At 33.8% G+C, this 22,757-nt stretch overlaps 1 protein-coding gene and 1 pseudogene across 1 annotated transcript in view; both read left to right on the top strand.

Moving 5' to 3' along the window:
* Positions 1-22,757, top strand: part of LOC101574641 (attractin-like protein 1) — a 699,390-nt gene that overhangs the window by 175,666 nt on the left and 500,967 nt on the right. Inside the window, exon 8 of the mRNA XM_004647547.2 lies at positions 10,782-10,860. Coding sequence (XP_004647604.2) covers positions 10,782-10,860 — 79 coding nt within the window. The remainder of the gene's footprint in view (positions 1-10,781; positions 10,861-22,757) is intronic.
* On the top strand, positions 16,479-17,597 carry LOC105741156 (annotated as a pseudogene).

The raw sequence follows: 22,757 nt of genomic DNA, 5'->3' as shown, positions 1-22,757 counted from the left end.
TGCTGGGGGATTGAACCGCGGTCCCTGATGCTTTTGCTAAGCTTGTTCTAAGTAGGTGCTTTAGACCACTGAGCCATCTCTCCAGCCCTAAATATACTTTCTTAATTATTAAAATGCATAAATCATGACCTTTCACAGATTTTCTCCATCAAGAAACATTCTCAAGTCTATTATTGGTGAAATCTTTTGGCAATTCATGCTTTCTGCTGGAAACTAACTGTGCTCAACCTAACTTTGATGTTGACATATGGCCTACCTTGCAGTGAGTGTGTAAATTTCAAATGCTCATCGTGCTTCAACTCCAATGAGGAAAAATTGGGAGGATGTGCAGGAGGTGGCAGGAAAGCTTTCAGACTGCAATGCAGATCCTATTTTATGAGGGAGCATCGCAGAAAGGAAGGTTTGAGAAACAGCTTGAGCCCTTGGCTGATCACAGAATGATTAAAAATACCAATGGTGTGTCCTTGAACAAAAGTTAACAATGAAGAGTGACTTACATTTTCCAGGAATGGTCCTACCTTGATATGTCTGTCATCTTAGTCACTGAATAATAACAGCCCTAGGCAGGAATGGCTCAGCTATTACAAACTGTGCTGCTGTAAACACACGTGTGCATAGGTCCTGTGGAATGATGCTTTCAATTCTTTTTGGAAAGATATCAAGAAGGGCACTAGCTGGGACTAAATGTTGGAAGCAACCCAAATGCCCAGCTGCTGAAGAATGGATAAAAAAAATATGTATTTTTTAATATAGCGGAGACTACTCAGCCATAAGGAAGGTAAACTTGAGACCACACTCTTAAGTGAAATAAATAGAATAAATATGTGAATATGGCAATGTCCCTCTGGTATGAGAATGTATAGAAAAAGGAGCAAAATATATAGTAGATATTGTGAAATACAAAGAAATTGTTTAAAAGGAAAGGAACAAGGAAAGGAGAGAAAGGAAGGAAAGTTAAAGAAAAAATGAGAAAAGAAAAATAAAATAGAAACAAAGCTTCATAATAAGGTGAAAGAAGGAGTTTTAAAAGAGGGGAAATGAACATAAAAATAGAAGAATCAACATATATCATGTACAGGTACAAATTCTTTCCAACAATTGTGGACATTATGTATATCTAAATGATATCAATAACCTTAGTACTAATTTTTATAAAAGAGTAGCCTCAGCATGTGCAGAATGATGGGATTCAGAGTTCAGAAGGTGAAACCACAGGCTAACCATATTCTCTACCATTATAGACCAAGAAATGCATTTTATAGTTGGTACAATAGTTATGTGTTGCTTGAAAGTTGGTAGAATTATTCTTCAGCACGTGGGCCCGGGGTTTGCTTCCTGGGCCTGCCGTGATGGCCTTGCCCCCCGGGGCACACTAAGATGGCAAATGAGACTGGGTGTGGTGGTGTACACCTGTAATCCCAGCTCTTGGGAGGCTGTAAACAGGTAGATCACTATGAGTCTGATCAGGTAGTGAGACCCTGAACACCTTGTATACCCTTCCCAAAAATACAAGAAAAAAAAAAGAAATAAAAAAAGAAAAGTTGGTAGAACTATTCTGTAAAACCATAAATTAATTAAAGTATTTTTTAAATTCTTGTGAGTAGATTTTAAAATGTGATTAAATTTCATTCATAATTTTTAGTCTATTTATATGTTTTGACATATTCTTTGTAATTAATTTCTTTTAGGATATTATCTAATATTTTTTAACAATATATTTCTCTTCTCAATATTGACTTCTAAATTTTCTCATCTATTAGAGTTTTACCTCCTCTTTCATTACAATTTTCAATGATTTTTCCCATTTCGTTTTAAAAATTCTTTAAACAGAATAAAAATAGTATTAAAACAGAATAAATTGCAAATTGTACAGAATTTCACTAAACAAAATACTATGTGTGAATCTGACAGTATTTGTTGTTTCGCATAGTTTTGTCTTCTAAGCAGTTGTTCAGATTACCAGATACATACACGCAAAATTGGAAGGAAGGAAAAAGAAAAAAATTATACAAAATTAAAGAGAGAAACAGGAAAAATTGAAAAAAGAAGACAAAAATTTAAACATTAGCATTAAGCATTAATTAACCATTTCTACATACCAACAGAAATCCACAGTACAATTATTCAAATAATTCTGCTACATTCAAAGATATTTCTCTTTCTCCCACTCCCACTCCAGTCCTTCTCCTTATTTCAGTAATTTCTTCCTGTTGAACAGATTCATTCCCTTTTTCACAATATCTATTGTACCCCTCAGATTTTATTTACCCTTTCAGGTTCTTATGCTAAGGAGACAATATAATTTTTCTACATGCAGGTCTGACTTATTTCACTTAAGAGTATTGACTGCAGTTGCATCCATTTGCTAATAAAAGTCTCAAGTTTATCCTATTTTATAGCTTAATAGCACCCCATTGGGTAAAAATACCACATCTTGTTATCCATTCTTCATCTGATGAGCATTTGAGTTACCTAAGATTTGGCTCCGACAAATTGTGATGCTATAAACATGGGTGCACATAAGTCGCTGTGGTATGATTCCAGTTCTAGAAAAAATACACAGGAGGGGAGTAACTGGGTTGAATGGGACTTCAAACTCTAGCTTTTAAAGAAATCTCTACACTGATTTCCATAGCGGTTGTACAATTCTGCACTCCCAAAAATGGAAAAGGGATCATTTACCCCCACAGTTCCTCCAGCATTTGTTATTAGTTGATTTCTTGATGGTAACTGTTCTTTCTGAGGTAAGATGGAATCTCAGTGTTGTTTTAATTTGAATTTCTCAAATGATGAGTGATGTTGAAAATTTTTTCATATCTTTATTTTCCATTTGTATTTCTCCCTGTGAGAAGTGTATATTCATCTCAGATGCCCATTTTTTGATTGGGTCTTAAAATTTGGGGGGCCTGGGTCCCAACCCAGGCACAGTGTGGGTGAAACCCTATTTCACCACCTTGGGACCCCCCCCCCCAACATTCCATAGCACCCCCCACCCCACCCGCCACATGAGAATTTCTACCACTTTCTTGGGAACCCCAGATCCAGTCCTAGCCCAGGCCCGGTGAATGTGTGGGACAGCATCCAGCTACCTTGTGCCAGCAGGACCTGCTGGTCCCAGCCCAGGTGCAGCACGGGTGAGACCCTCTTCCACCCCCTTGGGACCCCGCCCCACCACTCTGCAACACCCTCTCACCCCACCCACTGTGTAGGAATTTCTGTCGCATTCTGGGAACCCCCAGATCCAGTCCTAGCTCAGGCCTGGTGAGTGTGTGGAAGAGCTGCCTCCCCCCTGTACTTCACCTTGTCCCCTCCAGACTCAGTTCATGCCTGGCATACAGGCCTGAGGTGAAACCCTGCAGCTGCAATCCCTGCAGAGAGAGTAGGAGACAGAACCACCCAGCTAGTCCAGGAGCAGAACATCTTGCCAGAGGGGCACAACAGGTTCACTCCCAAGAGCAGCAGCAGGAAGAAGCTGAGCACAGCAGCCAGACCCAAGTCAGGCACAACTGGATACATCCAAACTTTATAGATCTGCACCTGAACTTCAGTAGGTGCTAAGGTTATAACTGCACCAAAGCTCTACAACAAAGGTCAGAAGACAGTGCTGCACAAAATGACAAGGAGATATAAAATGAACGTTCATCTGTATCCCCTTTTTTTGTTTAGTTCTGTTATTTGAATATTATAGGTGTGCTAACTCAGCAAAATATTCTAAAAGAGTCCAGTAGTCCATACTAGTATTGGGTCTTGCACTTGACTGTCAAGTTCAGAAAGTGTTGTCCTGAGTCCCCTACAGCTCAACATAACAGCATGCCTTTACTTATACTTCGTTTTTATACTTTTCTGCTGGATGGTTAAGACCAAGGTAAAGCAATACCTATGCAACAGGATTTGTAGCTTTTGGGTTTGATAAGGTCAGTGAAATCCCCTCTGGTTTGTCCTGAGATCCTGTACCTCAGATTGTAGATCCTTTGTCAGTGTCAGCCATGTAGATGAGTCATGGCCATTGTTTGGCCAATGTGCTCTCTGTGAAAGCCTGAGAGAATGTTTTCTCTCCATGTGACTCTCCTTAGGCACACTCTACATCATCGATCACTTTCCTCTTTGGACCCATAATCTCCTTGATCAGAAAATTTGGGACACTACCAAGTTACATGACGTTACAGTACAAGTTCTCTTATGTCCTGAGTCTTAATTGACCTTGGAAGGCTAGGGCCAAAATGTTGGCTTTCCTTGTGGCCTTCCTTTTTCTCTATTTTGGGTCTGCAAAATTAGGTTGTTAACCCTCCAGAAGAGAAGCTTATTGTTATTACCATATAACCTAGGCTGTTAAGCTTAACCTCACTATTGGTCTCAATATGAAACATCTTAGGCATAACATGGAACAGACACACATGTGTAAATATCATATCATATAGTTTCCCTAGTATAAGAACTCAAAAGAAGAAATACAAATAGAAATGTATAACCTTATTGATTTTATCACATTACTTTGTAGTAAAATTTCAAGTTAGGGATTGTGATACCTCCTGCCTTTCCATTATTGCCCAGGATTGGTTTTGATATTCTGGGTCTCTTCTGGTTCCCAGTAAAGTTTTGGAATGTGTTTTCTGATCTATGAGGTATTCTAATGGTATTTTAATTGTGAGTCCATTGAATCTGTACAACAATTTTTGGAATATGGCCATTTTCGCAATGTTGGTTCTACCTATCCAGCATCAAGGAATGCCTTTTCATTTTCTGAAATTCTCTTTGATCTCTTTTCTCAGATTACTGTAATATTAATTGTATGGATCTTTTGCTTCCTGAATGATTTTTCCAACTGGGTTCACTGTAGAGATTGGCATGTAGTTCTCTTTTTTAGTTGTATCTGTCTCTGGTTTTGGTATCAGAACAATGCTTGACTCCAGGAATGACTTTTTGAGAATTGCTTCCCTTTCAATTTCACTGAAAAGTTTAGGAAGAGTTGGCATTAGTTCTCTCAAATTCCTGGATAATTAAGCTGTGAATCCATCAGGGCCTGGGCTTTTCTTCATTGGTAGATTTTTTATATTTTCTATTTTGCTTCCTGTTTTTGAGTTATTTACAATTTTTATATCTTCTTGTCTGAGCTTTAAAAATTTATCTGTATCTAGTAAACTGTCCCTTTCCTCTGTGTTTTCCATCCTTTGAGAGTAAAGCTTTTGTAAGCAGGTATTGATGATCTTCTGCCTTTCTCTAGGGTCTGTAGTGATTTCACACTTCTCACTTCTTATTGCTTGAATTTGGGTTATTTCTTTCTGGTTTTATTTTTATTTGATAATCAATATGTGGGCTTTGGCAGCTTTGGAAGGCATTTCTAAAATAAATCATCATGCTCCAATTTTTCAGTGTTTTCAAATTTGTTACTTTCTCTTTTTAGTTTTTCCACTTTCCTTTTAACTTCCTCAATGATATTTAACAGTATCCTTTTAGGGTCAGCCAGATAGCTCAGCAGACTAAAGCACTGCTTAGGCAGAGCCTAGAGACCAGGGTTCAATCTGCAGCATGCTGTGCTGACCTCACCCCCAGGGTGTGCTGAGATGGTAATTGGGACTGGATTTTCTTGGGATGAATCCCAGTTGGTCATGATGCATAATCTTCTTCATGACTTGCTGCATTATGTTTGTTAGTATTTCTTTAAGGATTTTTCCATGTCGATTCACTAGAGGGACTGGCCTGTAGTTCTCTTTTAGCTGGATCTTTCTAGATTGAGTCCAATCTACATAGTCAGACCCTGTAAACCCTGTATTGATTACATTAAAAAAGAAATTCTTAACTGTATCCTTTTAATATTTGTATTACAGTTATCCTTTTTGATGCCCAATATGCTTTTAAAAATAATACTTTTTAATTTCTTTTTGTGTATATCCTATACATTTTTTATTTGTGATACCACTGTAGTTATGTAAAGCATCTTAAATTTATAAATATCTATTTAGAATGGATAATAATATATCCCATAAATGTTCTTTACTTCCTTATATTTCTGACTTTCCTGTTTTTTTAAATGCTAATGACAGAATTACCTATTTTTTGTTATCCATATGTAACATAGATTTATAATTACATTTATCATTTTGATTTTGAAAGTTTTACATCAGATTTGAAAGTGAATGTCTCAGTCACTTTTCAATTGTTGCAGGGACAAAATACCCAATGCCAAATATCGAGGAAGAAAAGGTTTATTTGGCTAATGTTTTGTGGAGGTTTCAGTCCATACTCAGCTGGCTCTAAGGCAGAGTGGCACATGGCAGAGGGCAGCTATTCATGGCAGCAGAAACACAGTAAAGAGCTAAATGGAGCTTCTTTTTGGCCAAATTTTGGCCACATTTTATATCATCCTCCTGGCTCCTTGCTCTTGATTCTCAACATAAATCTGACTAAAAGCTCCCAACAATCGCCATGCCATTGCCTCAACATGCGACTGCCTTGAAATTTTTCTTGCAAGATTTAATCAGCCTGCCATGCTTAATCTCAGTCTCAGGCAAAGTTTCTAAACAGAAGAAAAATGCAGAAAAACTTTCTCCCAAGCCATAACATACTTTGTCTTGATTCCAACAACCAATGCAGTCCTTCTTCCCAGTAGTAACCTCCCCAGCCTGGTCTTTATCAGTAAGATTTCTGTCATCATTCTCATCTTCTGAGCTCTAACCAGAATTTCCCATACACAACAGCTGAAGGATTCCCGTGGTTTTCTTTCAGGTGACATCTCCAAACCTTTTATGTTTCTTCCTATTAGCCATTCCTAAATGCACTTGAAAGACATGTTCAGGTACAGTCAGAGCAATCACTCCATTTCTGGTACCAAATTCTGTCTGTGTTACTTTTCACTTGCCTGAATGAAATACCTGACACCCAAAATCAGGGAAGGAAAGTTTTATTGAGTTCATATTTTGTGGGCTCCAGGGCAGAATGGCACATGGTAGAGGGCAATACAGCATGAGCAAAAAGGCTGGAACAACAGCAACAAATGACACGCAGAGTTAGAGAAAAAGCCTATCTTTCTTACTTGAATTGCATTCAAGCTATCTGCCCCAGGCTGAGTGTAGCACTCACACCCATAATCCCAGCAGCACTCTCACTTATAATCTCAGAATTGGATCATTAATTAATCACAAAGTTTAGAAGCCTACTCCAGTGACTATATAAAGCTTTGGGGGACACCTACATACCAACCAAAATTCTATGTTTGTATATATTGTTAAAGAGTTTTATATTTTAGTATGTTGCTTTGTTGCTGTTTATCACCCTTTCTCTTCTAGTTGAAGGATTCTAGCAGTTATGAAGTAATAAGGGAATAACACTGAACTCAGTCACTACTTTTATGTGGGATAATCTTAATTTCTCTTTGGGCCCTCTCTTTTATGGTTGAATGGCCAAGCATAGTATTTTGCACTGGTAACTTGTTTTGATTATAGCATTTTCAATATACTATCCTAGTCTCATCAAGTCTGAAATGTATTTGCTGTGAAATCTGTAGATAATTTAATGAAAACTCCCTTGTATATGAGTGGCCTCTTTTCTTTTGGTGTTTCCAATATTTTCTTTCTTGGTCTGTGCCTTTGAGCAGCTTGATTATCATTTTTCTTGATATAGGTCTTTCTGTGATATTAAATATTTAGTACTTGATACTTAGTATGCTTCAAGTGCATTCAGAAACTTTAATATGCAGTATTCGGGGTCATAGGATGATTTAAGAGATCTTTACTCCTTAGTTTTAGGGGAAAGTTTGAGAAGGATTTCTTTTTCTATCAATTACCTATGTTCTAATATAATATTTATTATTTCTTTCCTCTGACTACTAGCTTTACATTCAGATTTTTTATTTCTAGTTCATTAGATAGTGAAGCAAAATTGTTGATTTATAATATTTTATGAGGTTTTATCACTCAGTTTCCTCTTAGCTTTGAGTTTACCATGTACCATATGTTTTGGTATGTTATGTTTTTATTTTTTGTAAGTATTTATAGTGTCTATTTTCACCTGTTCTTTGATCTGTTGGTTGTTTGAGAGGATGTCATCTAATTTTCACTTTTATGAAGTTTTTAGTTTTTCATTCTTGATTTCTTACTTTATCTTATTGCAATCAAAGAAGATATTTTGCATGATATCTATCTTTTTAAATTTATTTTGACTTAGCTTGTATCCTAATGTCTCTCCTACAAAATACCCAGTATGCTTTTTAAGAATGTGTATTGTATTGTTGTTACATACAGTAATATAAATTGGCTTGTTTAGATCTTGTTTTTCAAGTTTTAAGTTCTCTATTTCCTCACTTATCTGCTTGTTTTATTAATCACTGAAATTGGTGTTGAATTATTTTAATCATTTGAAATATTCTTAGTCCCTATAAAATACTTTTGTTTCAAGTATATTTTGTCTGAAATAAATATACGATAATATCTCTTAGAATTTGCCAGATATAACTTTTTCCTTCTTGGGAAATTTTATTATATTTTATATGTATTTTGTTTATACCACAAATTTAGAAAGAATTCCAAATAGTTTGTTTTAATAATCAGAAGATTTCAGAATTTTAATTGACAGGGAAGTAAATGGAAATTTATGGAGCCAATTTGTGTTCATTTTTGTGGTAATTTGTTTTTAGTCTTCTAAGTTTTAAAATGTATGTAATCTTTCTACTGCTCCTGTGTTCAATTATGTTGCATGAGCTGTTAAAGTGCCTTAATTCTCATTTTAACAGAATCAAAATTATTTTCTATTTAATCATTTTCCTATCAGTATTAATAAGAATAACAATACTGGTGGGCTGGTGAGATGGCTCAGTGGTCTAAAGCACCTACTTAGAACAAGCTTAGCAAAGCACAGGGACCGCGGTTCAATCCCCAGCACCACATGCCAGCCAGCCCCGCCCCCTGGTGGGCTGAGCTGGCCACACACACACACACACACACACACATAAATAAATAAATAAATTAAAAAACAAACAAACAAATAATACTGGTGCCAAACAGTATTTTATCTCCCTGAATAATGGAAAAATAAGGCAGTACTTTTAAACTTTTTAGTTTTATATATCATCTAATTTAACAACTTTCTAATTATATTTAGCTTGTTATCAAACAGCATTTTAAAGATAATTCTTGTACATGTCTGCCATTAAGGTTCAATGTTAATTGGTTCTGCAACCACTAATAACCATTATCAAAATAAACCATTAAAAAACATTATCAAAATTAACTTTAGAATATTTTCATCACTCCAAAAGATAGGAAATACCTTTACTAGTTTCTCTCCACTCCTCCCTGGTGCCTCTAGTTATTATAAATGTTATTGATAAATCAGTTCTGACATGCTTAGTTTATAACTCCTATGCTAAAATTTTTAATTATATGGTATTTTGAGTGAAATACAGATAAATGAATGGATCTTCACTCTATGTTTATCATGTCAACTCTGAGTAATGTATTTTTAACTCTCATATTGTTAATTTGTGCATAACAAGAGAAGTATAATCATTATTGTTAGACTATAATGGAATTTATCCAGTTAAGCATTCTTTTACAGTTTTGGGTGGCAAAGTCATTCTATTTTTGTGTGGAAATGTATACTGTTGGATACTTAATAAAAATGTCACTAACCTTTTCTTAAATGGAAACATCAGAAAATTTTCCAGGGATTACCAAATATCCCATAGGACAAGAGCAGTGGAAAAGAGGAAATTCTAAAGGCTTCTTTCAATATATATTCTGTGAATATATAAAGTAATGTTTGTGTGTAGCAGATTGATTTAGTTTTTCCTGGAAAACAGAGTGACATAAATTGATTTAAAATGTTTACAATTGTAATTAAAACTGGATTGTGATTAAGGAACTTCTCAAGGAGGATGAATGTTTTATTAGATGTCTGATCACTGTCAAAGTTGTATGTCAGGAATTTCTTTCCTGTTAGGACATTTGAGCTAAATGGTAAGATGCTGCCATTCTTGCAGGACTAAAGATGTGGATTTAGAAATCACTTCAGTCAGATCAAAATTGAAACCGTGAGCATTTCTGAGTTGTCTTTTCCTAGAGCAAGAAAAGAACATAGTTTTCTATGAACTGAGTTTTTAAAAATGTCCATAATTTTTTAAAAGGAATTGGGAATGTAACCTACCTTCATGGATTCTTTATCCTGTATTGAGTCACGAAACATAAAGAAAAAATAAAAACATTTAGAAAAAAACAATTTTACAAATGGTTGGGCCAGCCAAATAGCTCAGCAGATTAAAGGAGCCAGTGGTTCGTTCCCCAGGCCTGCCGTACCTGCCCCACCTCCGGGGTGCACTGAGATGGCAGTTGAACCTGAGCGTGGTGGCCTGTAATCCCAGCTCTTGGGAGGCTGTAAACAGGTGGATCACTATGAGTCCGATCTAGTGATGAGACCCTGAACACCCTGTAGACCTTTCCCTAAAATAAAAAATAAAAAAGAAATGGTTGGTATTGTTAAATGAAAAATACATTTGTTAATCAAAAACTTTATTTTTAGAAGCTCTGGTAACATAGAGTTTCAAGGATTTCAAAGGAAAATGTTTTCTACAGCATTGAATATTCTATACATATCATCCATTATAGTATTAATATTTTTGTTACTATGGAAGGAGATATTAGATTATAAGGAATTAAAAATAGATGGAATAAATTTACTATTTGAAATACTTATCAAGACAAAGTGATTACTTTGATGTATTTTTCTCCTATGTATTTCATTATATTTCAAATATGTATTGAGCAAAAAATTATTTCTTTTTTACTTTCCAGTTGCTTTTTATCCTTATTATTGGTGGCTGCTGTGGTATGGAAGATCAAACAAACCTGCTGGGCTTCTAGACGTAGAGAGGTACACTATCAGTAGTACTATTTCTTCTTTTGTTTTTTAAAGACATATTTTCTAAAGACTTGAGAAAATATGCAATTGTTTAACATGCTTCTTACAAGTACAGTTAATTATTTTTTTTATTAATACTGGATAAACTAATGTTTTGAAAGCTTCACAGCATACTATCATTGGCATTTTAAATTAGTAACTACAGAATTATTGTTTTTATATAGTGTAAAATTAATGAATACTAATTTTAATTCTGTTACTCACATAACCTATATCTACTATGTAGTTATACCAAATATCAATTTACTTTTCATCAGTGTCTTTCCAATTTAAAAGAAAATTCTGAGTCACAAATATTTATTTTTGGCTTTAGATAAGATTTTATTTTCTAGAAATTACTAAATTATGTAATTGTCCAATTATGTTTAAATACCACTGTAATTTTATACACATGTACATGAACCTTTCTCATGATGTTACTTATAATCTTAAAAGTAATAAAAACAAAACTAAGATAGTAACTAAAATAACAACAGGTCATTTAATAATACTACATAATTACAGTTTCTTAATTTTGCCTATATTAGTAAATTGAAAGCAACAAGGAAACATCATCAGAGGTACAAAACATTCAGTAAATTTATTGTTTTATATCTTATATAATAAAAAACAAGTTTCTATTTTTTATTATTATAAATTTAAGTGCTATGTTCTACTAGTAATTTGGTAACAGCATTAATGGTATTTTTGCTGTTAAATTTCCAGATATTTTACTATTTGTTTTTTTCATAAATAATATTTAAAAATAACCCATCCGTTAGAAATAAGTCAAGGTCAATAGTTAGTGTCTGGTCCCTCTGCATATGACAAGCACTGTTTATGTATCTTACCTGTACATTTTATAAAATTAACTCTGTAAAGATAGCCTCACAAAATCAGAAATGTTTTACTGTGCCAAACATTTGCATTTTGAATTTACACTATATTTCTAATTCCTTAGTTTGGGTCTTTAGATCCCTAGAAATGTTTATGTGTGTTAGCTGATTTTATAAATAATAAAAATATTTAAAACTTGAAAAAATTACTACACATAGTCCATTTACCTATTAAATTTTCAGAGCTCTAAAAATGATAAATTGATTCTGGTAAGTATAACTTTACTTAGTGTAGCAGAATGCTGTTTGTTGTATATAATCAGATGCTTTGTTAAATGGATATTACTTTAAAATATGAAAATAAATTTATCATTGAAATTGGAAATCAGAATCTTTGAAAATATTTGCTATACATGGAAAGTGATTGGAATACTAAGGAAAACTTGACTAGGGACCACAGACAGAACTGTACTGTATTGTTGTAAATATTGCCATATCCTTTTGGTATTCTTTAGTATAATTCTCCCCTGCAAAGTACATTTGGTAGTGCTTCTTTTTGCTCAAGAAAATAGGAAGTTGCAGTTAATTTACTAACCTCTATCATATCACAAAATTTGTGTATTCAAATTTTGTGTTATGCTACTATATATATGAATAAAATGAGACATTTTTATAATATCATGTTACTAATTCCTAAATATTTTAGAAATTTTTCATGTATTAATGTCTAAAGTAAAAATTCTTTGTCTTTTTTGATCAACTATTGTGAATATTATTCCTGTTATTAAATTATTATTTCTAATTTTATGAGCTCCAAAGATTTTAGATAATACTGGTTGACTGGACACATTTAAAAATAATTTTAAAATATTTAAATAATTTCTTGTTTTGTTCTTATGAAGTACAAAAAATTTTAAATAGTTTTTTTTTAGTTGTGATAATTTTACAGACATTGAGTCGATGTAAAATTGTTTTTTTCTAAGCTTATCATTAATCATTTTTAACTATTAATTAACGAATATTCCATAAATCAAAAGAGGCTAGTATTTTTTATTTGTATGACTATATTTCTTGTTTGCTTAACAATGAAGTCAATTGTATTAAAGTTCAAAAACATATGATTAGTAGAATGACAATTTATCTTTAACTGTAAATGAAAATTTTTTATAAAATTATTTCTTGGTATTTCTCTAATTTTGTTACAGCAATTATATGAGTTGCTTTTCAAAGTGCAAGGAAAACAATCTTTGGAAATTTTATAACTATATTGTTTTAATCCTACCAAGAATATTGCTTTTAACTTTTTGCTTTCATAAAATATAAAACATTCACAGATGTCCCCCACAGCCTTATGTGCTCTGAGGTAGGCCTTTGGGAGGAGGATTAAACCTTGGGGCTGCTGTACATACATAATGTCAGAGGTGCACTGAGTTCCCACTGAGGGTGTGACAAAGGTGTGTCATCCCTCCCCTGCTCTCCCCTTTCCTCTCTGCTTGTGGATTGTGACTAGGGCACCTTTTCTCCAGCCATGCCCTTTCACCCTTGTGGACAGTGCAAGTATTGAAATATTTGGAGCAAGCATAAAGAAGTAATTTGAAATGTATTTAATATTTTTCATTTCTCAAACTGAATTTTAATATTAGAAGACACAAGCTTATGACGTTGTAAGTATTCTTTGCAATGAGTATATTTTAAAATGTCCTGGATAAAAAACAAACAAACAAACAAAAAAAGATTGAACTTGAATGCAGGGTGTTCTACTTTTGTACGTGTTCCATAATAACGCAGCACAAAATCTATATTTAGATTCATCGTGATTAACCTGAAATTTGAGCTAGAAGTAATGTCTCTAGCCCATAAGTTTGGTACTTGTTGCTTTGAGTAACTCTTTTTCTTTGCCATGCACCCAATTTCTTTTCTTTGTGCCTATTTTATTAGTATAAAACAGATAAGAAATGATGCTATCATTTTTTTTACTCCTTAATCAGCATTTATGAGTATGTATATTGTTAGGTCTTATTTTGGCATCTAGTACATACACATAACAAATATTTTAATCCCACATTAATCCCCTTTCTTCACCTCCATCTTAGTTTCACATTTGTGGTAGAGTTTTAATATGTGTAATGTGTTCGAATTGTAATCATGGCCCTGACTGCTTACCGTTACACTTATAGAAATGATATTTTGTCAGGAAACAATGGTGAAACATCTTAAGGAGTGCTAAATTTGCTGTGAACAGGCTTACATGTAAATATTATTAATGAAGCAGAGCAGTACTTCACAAATGAGCTACTCTGTATCTCTATTACAGAGAGGATCTGGCACAGACTACCTAGGAAAAATTAAGAGCCGTTGACTAGGTACTGCATGCAACTTTTGGTAGAGTAGCTTAATACTTAAAATGTGTATTTTATATTACATTTAAATATTCTCATATGTTGATAAATCTTCCCATAAAAGATTTGGAGTTTTTTTGTTTATTTTATTTTTATTTTTTATTTTTGCGGAACCGGGCATTGAACTCAGGCCCTTGCACTTGCCAGGGAAGGGTCTATTCTACTGAGCCACCTCCCCAGTCCCTAAAGATTTGCTTTATAAAGAAACATTAGTAAATGTGGCATTCAAATAAATGTCTCCTCAGTTAATAGCCAAATTTCAACTTCAGCTTTTTATTGAAAGGCAAATTACAATGATTACTATTGTATTAGCATTTTCTCTTTATTCTCTTAGACTAGGAAATGCACATGTTCAATATCCAGTTATAGTTTAAAAAGTATCATAAACATAACATAAGCTATTTGGATAGTCACATATGTACATGAGACATAGAAGCTGAAATTTAAAAAATAATTCCTTATAAGTCTGTTATCTTGTAGCATTTCTATTTTGTGTAATTCAACAAAGGCATATTTATCCTTTACTATATTCCAGTCCGTTTTGTAAATATTGAAAACACCTAGAAAATAAAATGGACTCAAGTTTTAGGAAATTAACAGCTTTAAGATGTCTTCAGTAGGACAGTGATTCCCATGCTCGAGATGGAGGAGAACACTTGTAATTGCATATTCTAGTCATCCGTAGGGTGAGATGGTATATGAAAAATGTCTGGGTATAATGTTAGTCATAGTAGGCAAAATTATTAATCTAAGTAAATGTGAAATGCTACGTAGTCATCCACAAGCATTATTTCTAAAAATAGAAACAAATTATGAAAGTTTTTACTATATATACAATAGTAAAGTTTTTCCTAAAACCTTATCTTAAATCTTTTATCATTACCTCTGCATTGTGACACTATTATTTATGTGCATTAAAACACAGCCAATGATGTTTTTCTCTCAATACATTTTAGTTTGCTAAATTTTAAAACACTAACATTTGTATATGCAAGTACACTTCTCTATATATGTATATTATATTATGTTATATATGTGTGGATGTATGCTTTTGATTTACAGATGTATTTATGTTTTACATATAAAGTTTTATGTTCATATAAAATTAAAATATAAATCAATATTTTGTATTTCAATTAGCCCATTTTGGTAGACTTATTTCTAATACAAATACTCAATCTGGAGAGAAGGAGGGGTGGGTTTATACCTCCGAAGTGGATTTATACCACCACATGGATTGAGACAGAGGGAGAGAGAGAGAAAGAGAGAGAGACAGACAGACACACAGACAGACAGACAAAGGGAGGGAGGGAGGAAGGAAGGAAGGGAAGGAAGGAAAGAGTGAGACAGAGACAGAGACACAGAGACAGACAGAGAGACAGAGACAGAAAGAAACAATTCTCCAAATAAAAATCTTGATCATGTTTAGACAATGGTGAGTAATACTCAATAAGTAAAAGATGTGTTCTCTGTACATTTTTCATCAAAATTTAAAACAAAAAATCTGACCCAATTATTTAGTTTCTAAGAATGCAGATATCAACCTGTTACCTTTCAAAGTGTATTCATATGGAGAGATTTACACAGGAACTTTTATATATAAATTCAATTCCATGTCTCTCACAAAGATTATTGAAATAAATTTTATTTTCTTATAAGGAGATATGTAACTGAAAAGAGTAAGGTAGGAGATGTGTGTAGGAAGACTCTGTTGTTCCAAGTACATTCCCTAGAGAATATAGCAGTGAATAGGCAAAACAAAGAACAGAAATTCAGCTGTCAAATATTTTCTGATTTAAAACTAAATTATTAACTGGAAAAGATACATTAGAGTCTCAATGGTAAAGTTTTATTTGTTTAAATTGTATATGTAAATTTTAAGAAACTCATCACAGTCACATCTGGGATGATTATTTTGTAGAGTTATATCATAATTATATCACAAATAAATAATTACCGGGTCCAAGGAGACAGCTCAGTAGAATAACCACTTGCTTGGCAAAGCACAAAGTCCTGAGTTCAATCCCCAGTATTGCAAAAAATAAAAAATAAAATAAAAAATAAATAAATAAATAAATAATTACAGATAAAAATGACATCATTTTAGACTTAGTCACTTTGATGAATGTAGTATTTAATTCCTACTATAAAAGTGGTATTTTTCATTTTTTTATATTTAAGAACTTTGAGTAGAATTTAATTCAATGCTGAAAGCTACCACCTAATAATTATTGAAGGTGTAATTCAAAACTAATAGTGTCAGATTCCAAAATTCAGGCTCTAAAAACAACGCAAAGTACCTTAAAATAACCTAAATTCAGAGTCACAGAACTGGTTGGGAGAGAGGAAGGCAGTAATGGTGTTGGAAAGTACTATGGTTTGTGTGGACAACAGTGACTATATGCACAATGGCGGCTTCCTCCCCACTAGGCTGCAGGCACAGCAGGATGCTGTCTACATCATGTGTCACTCAAAGACCTGCGTCAGCCATGAGAGCAAAGTGGGCCTCATCACACTGGCCAGTGGCTGCGGTGCTGACTACCCTCACAGTTGACGCTGGCCACGTCCTATCCAAGCTCCACACAGTTCAACTCAAGGGCAAGATCACCTTCTGCACTGGTATTCCCGTGGCCTACCTGGCTCTGAAGCACAGGGAGGGCAAGAATCACAAGATGCTCAACATTGCCTTTGTGGGTAGCCATGTGGAGGACAATGCAAAAGATTTGGTGAAACGCCTTAAGAAAGAGAAAGTGAATATTGACATTATCAATTTTGGGGAAGAGGAGGTGAACACAGAGAAGCTTTTGTAAGCCTTTGTAAACACACTGAGTGGCAAAGATGGCACCGGTTCTCTTCTGATGACAGTGCCTTTTGGGCCCAGCTTGGCTGATTCGCTAATCAGTTCTCCCATTCTGGCTGGCAAGGGTGATGCCATGCTGGGGCTTGGTGCCAGTGACTTTGAATTTGGAGTAGATCCCAGTGTTAATCCTGAACTCTCCCTGGACTTTCATGTTTCTGTGGAAGAGCAGCAGCAGAGGCAGGAGGAGGAAGCTGGGTGGGCTTCCACAGCCTCTGCAGCTGAGGCTGGGATCGCTACTACTGGGATGGAAGACTCAGAGGATGCCCTGCTGAAGATGACCATCAGCCAGCAGGAGTTTCTGACCTAAGTAGTATGACGGAGGAAGAACAGATCACTTAGGCCATGCAGATGTCCCTGTGGGGAGCAGAGTTTGGTCAGGCAGAGTCAGCCGACATGGATACCAGTTCAGCCATGCGCACTTCTGAGCTAGCCAAGGAGGAGTATGAGTATGAGGTAATGCAGGACCCAGAGTTCCTTCAGAGTGTCCTAGAGAACCTTCCAGGAGGATCCTAACAATGAAGCCATCCAAAATGCCGTGGCTCCCTGGCCTCCCAGGTCACCAAGGATGGCAAGGACAAGAAACAGGGGAGAAGTGAGATTGGAGGGAAAGGGTAGCTGTGCTCGCCCCAGGGGACTTAGGGGGCATGGGGCAGGATGTAGGATTAGGTGTGTCCTCTACAACCCTCACAGACTAATAAAGTTCAGCAAGGTTTTTTCCTTATTTGAGTCAAAAGAAACTAGCCTGAATTAGAACAGTTTTGATTTTCTAGTTGACCATTTAAAATGTACCATTATGCATATGTTGTTGGAGAAAGAGTATATTGTGTTTCACCTAAAGTCAGATGCAATCAATCTTTATTTGACGGACCTCTTAGAAAGAAACCTGACTGTTCAGCTGTGTCACAATGTTCCCTTCCTGCCAAGAATATTTATTTTATATGTAGCAAAATGGCTCTTATGAAATTATTCAGCCATATATTTTATCATATATCATACATATTTATATATAGAAAAATAGAAGCAATATACATTAGTCAAAGTATTAGTAAAACTTGTCTTTTTTCATAGTTCAGATTTTCATAAATCTTTTTTTAATCAAGGGAAAATATTACTTATTTCACTTTGTGTCATTGACTAGGATAATCAAGTTTATATCCATATAGGCAATGGCACCTACATCATTGGTGTCATCTGGCCAGCAGTGGTTGATTACAGTCACTGAATATAAAATGCCATCAGATTGTATTTATATTAAAATAAATCTCAGCCTCAATAGCATGTGATTGGACTTACCTCATAATTCACATCATGCGTTAATTAAATAATACATGTTAGGTATTCACCTGTTTGTCTTTTGTTCATCAGCCTTCAATAAGTATTAGTTGTTATTATTGCTGTGATAAAAAATAATAAGCATTAATTATACATTAATTTGATTAGTAGTAATACCTATCATGCCTAAGATTCTTGCTCACTCCATATCTACCCTATAATAGTGGTTTTTAATATAGTAGGCCTTTCATAAATCTTTTAAAATATTTATATAATATGCATATAATATATACATTTACATTATGTATATTATGTACTAATAATATATGTAATATATTTGAATGTTATAGTAATATAACATTATGTAATAGTATTATGAATAACACTTATTGTCTATATTCTATGAATATACAATATATATTATATACACAGTATACAAAGAGCATATATATAATACAAAAGTTATATGTCCCTTGTAACTCTGTACTTTTTCCACTCCACCAGACTTACAGAATTATAATTTATTATTTCTGAAAGTGAAGGTAAACCTATGACTTTTATTTTAAAAATTCACAAAGTGTTCTAATATGCACTATTGAATTTGAAACATTGTTTTAGTTTCTACTCTGAAAGAGTAAGAAGTTCTTAAAAAAATTTCAACTGAATTAAGATATTTGAGTTGAAAAGATTTTATTTTAAACTGATAATTCAGGTATATGTTGAGATAGACTTGAGCTGGGCAATTGTAGACATAAGGAGATTAGTTAGGTTATACCTGTGAGGAAGGATGACATCTCACAGTAAGAATTGGGAGTAATAGTGGTGAAAAGAAAGTGTGGACTAAAATTAGACATGAATTCAGGGATTTTGCATGAACACCGTAAGGATAGAATTACCATCCACTGAAACAGACTTGACTGCAAGTAAAATAGTTTAGGAACTGGAGTTCAGTGTTTGCAGGTGAGATGAGTAGTATGGAGGTGGGTGTTGGGTGCTGAGGATTGAACCCAGAGTCCTCATTCTGCATCTGCAGCCCTTCATATTTTATTTTGTGACAGGTTCTTGCTTAATTGCTCAATTACCCAGGCTTTGCTCAATGTTTTAGTCCTCTTGCTTCAGCCTCCCAGAGTACTGAGGTTATAAACATGCATGAGTGCACCTGGTTAAGAGTTCAGTTTTTGATGTAAAGTTGGAGGGATTTAGACAGCCTGTTGGACATACAAAGGATTACAGGAGCTGAGTCTGGCATAAAGAAGTGAGTCTGATTAAGGCAGAGTAATTTTGGAATCTCAGCATTTTAGATGGTATTAAACACTGTGGAATGAGACAAAGTTACCACAAGAAGAGTTATGAGGGCTGAGAAAGTGACCGAAAGAAGACAGTCAAGCCCCACAGAATGCTGGTAAGCAGCTAGAAATGTGGAGAAAAATGAAATGAGTGTAAACTCCTGAAAGCATAAGGACACTATAAAAAGGTTTATAGTTTTCTTTTCTTTCTTCTTCTTCTTCTTTTTTTTTTGCATAACCAGGGATTGAACTCAGGCCCTTGCACTTGCCAGGGAAGCGCTTATTCCACTGAGCCATCTCCCTGGCCCTGGTTTATAGTTTTCTCAAAGGCTGCTGTCACATCAAATGATATCACAATCAAAGTTTGACTATTGGATTTAACAACTTTAAAATAATTGGTTAAAAAATTAAAGAAGACCTAAATGGAAAAAAGTTCTATACTGATGTTCAAAAGTATTTATATTATTAAGATGATAGTACTCCTGAAAATGATATACAGATTCAATGTATTCCCTTTACAAATACCAAGTAGCTTCTTTCTAAAAATTGGTAAGTAGATTTTTCAAGCATGTGGAATTTTAAAGGACCCAGAGAAACCAAAACATTTCATAGATAGGACAAAGCTTATATTTCCCAAATTTAAAGCTTTCCATAAAAATATAATAATCAAGGTAGTGTGCAAATTTCATAAGAACGAATATATTGATTCATAGAATAGAAGTTAGATTCTAGAAGTAAACTCTCACATTTATAGTGAGGTTATTTTCCACTAGGGTAGTAAGCCAATTAATGCATGAAAAATTAGTTTTTTAAAGAAATTATGCTGGTTAATTGGAAAAACCACATACAAAAGAATGAACTTGAGCTCATGCCTCACAACATAAACAAAAATTAAGGACTGGGGAGATAGCTTGGTGGTCTAAGTGCCTGATGGCAGTGCCAGGACCCAGGTTCAATCCCCAATACCACATGCCATGTTGGTCCCAGAACGCTGGGTACGCTGTGCCACCTGGCTGGTTGCACATGGCTATAATCCCAGCACTGAGGAGGCTGAGATAGGAGAATCACTAGGAATCTTGAGCTGTATAGCAAGACCGTATATCAAATAAAGAAGTAAAAGATTAAAAAAATTAAAACACAAAAATTAAGTTGATAGAAATTAATCTGCCTATATATAATAGCTAAACTACAAAGCCTTTAGAAGAGAAGATAGAAATAAATCTTCCCAACTTTGCCAAATCTGTTCATATATTACTTTAAAAGCACAAATGACAAATGAGGAAATTAGAGAAATTGAAATTCATCATGAAGACTTATTTATCTTTAAAAAAGTCATGGAGAAAATAAAAAGATAATCTCAAAATGATAGAAAGATTTTAGAAGTAATGTATCTGATATGAGACTTGTATTTATATGTACACAGAAGTTATAATCAAAAGGCAAGTGACTAAAATAATTGTCTATCTATCTATCTATCTATCTATCTATCTATCTATCTATCTATCTCCAGTAAACTCATGCTAAGATATAAAAATATTGACCATCAGGGTAATAGATACCAAAGCTAAAATAAGTACCACTAAGAGGGGTTAATCAATAATAATTGTGTTATCACCAATAAGTATCACTTTTATTCACAGATTAAATCACAAATACCATATGTTGATGGCATGATATACTTGGATTCCTTATACATTATTTTTCACTGTCTAAAATGGTACACTAAAAAACTAAACGTTACTTTCATTAGAAATATAATTTACCCTGATAAATAAATAAAATGGTGCACTTTGTTGTAATATAATCTGAGAAGTTTTCCTAAGGTTGAAGTTTCTATCTTAACTCACCAAGTCTACTCTTAGGTGTTTAATAAAGAAAAATGAACACATTTCTAATCATTCTTATACATAAATGTTCAAAGAGAGGTTTACCTAAACTTGTACATCAGTGTGCATAGCAAAGTTATTCATAATAGCAAAGAAGTGGAAACACTTCAAAATCATCAAAGAATGAGTGGATGAATCAAGTTTTACTTACTTCCAAATTGAATATTGTTAAACATTGTTAACAATTGAACTACTGTGAAAATCTCACAAAACACAAATTCATGGTTTATTAGAAGTATTTGCATGTGATTTCAATCCATGAATATTTTTTGAGAAAATGTGACTTTTAAACATATTCTTACCTAAAAGAAAGGAGAGAGAGAGAGAGAGAGAGAGAGAGAGAGAGAGAGAGAGAGAGAGAGAGAGAGTCAGACAGAAAATTTGATAGAGAAAAAGAAAATTCATGGGTATTGTACTAGATAGGAGAAAAGTGGGGCTCATTGGGATGTGATTGCTGATGGGCATATTTACTAAGCGTATATAACCAAATTTTCTAAAATTAGAAAATAATGATTGTTATACACATAATAAATAAGTGAAATATCATTAATTGTCCACTAAATAGTTTTATCATATATGAATTACATCTAAATAAATTTATTTAAAAGTAGAGAAAAATACAAAGTAGTCAGGGCCAAAATACAAGGAGTGGGCAAGAAAACTTGAAATAATTGTAGATTACTCTTTAAAAGATATTTATGGATTGTACCTTTGTACCTCTAGAGGTTATAGTATCCATGGGTTTTGTTATGAAAAATTATTATGTTCAACCTTCAGTATATGACCCTTTCATTTCCAAAAAATCATTTGCATTGTCTAGATAAGACAATGATATGGAAAACTAATACAAAGTCAAACATTTTGATAAGTTGGCTTGTTGTTGTATAATGTAAATAGTCTACTATAGTAGATGAAAATAAGTATGTAAGGTTTTTGAGATTCGGCATGACAAGTTCTTTTTTTTCATGTTTCACAACAGTATAATATGTATAATAAATGCATACAATATTTTTGTTGATTAAACAATGAATTCATTAAAATATATGAGTAAAAATTTCCTTTTGGAACACAAATACAGAATGAATATGAGGGTTTTTTTTTTCAAATTGGTAGGACAGTTTCAATAATTAACACATTGCATACCTTCTTCCTAGTGGTTAATTGCTGTACAAGATGCGGACATGATTTCCTAAAACCATTAGAACAAATCACTCTATTAATTAAGAGAAAGTAAATATATATCTATCCTAACCACTTTGAATACACAGATACAAAATGGACATTCATCTGTATCACCTTTTTTGGTTAAGTTCCATTATTTGAATATTATA

The sequence above is a fragment of the Octodon degus genome, unplaced genomic scaffold, assembly GCF_000260255.1.
Source record: "Octodon degus isolate 3935 unplaced genomic scaffold, OctDeg1.0 scaffold00311, whole genome shotgun sequence".
Taxonomy (NCBI): Eukaryota; Metazoa; Chordata; class Mammalia; order Rodentia; family Octodontidae; genus Octodon; species Octodon degus.
The sequence above is the reverse complement of the archived record's forward strand: the minus strand, read 5'-3'. Positions and strand labels throughout refer to the sequence as shown.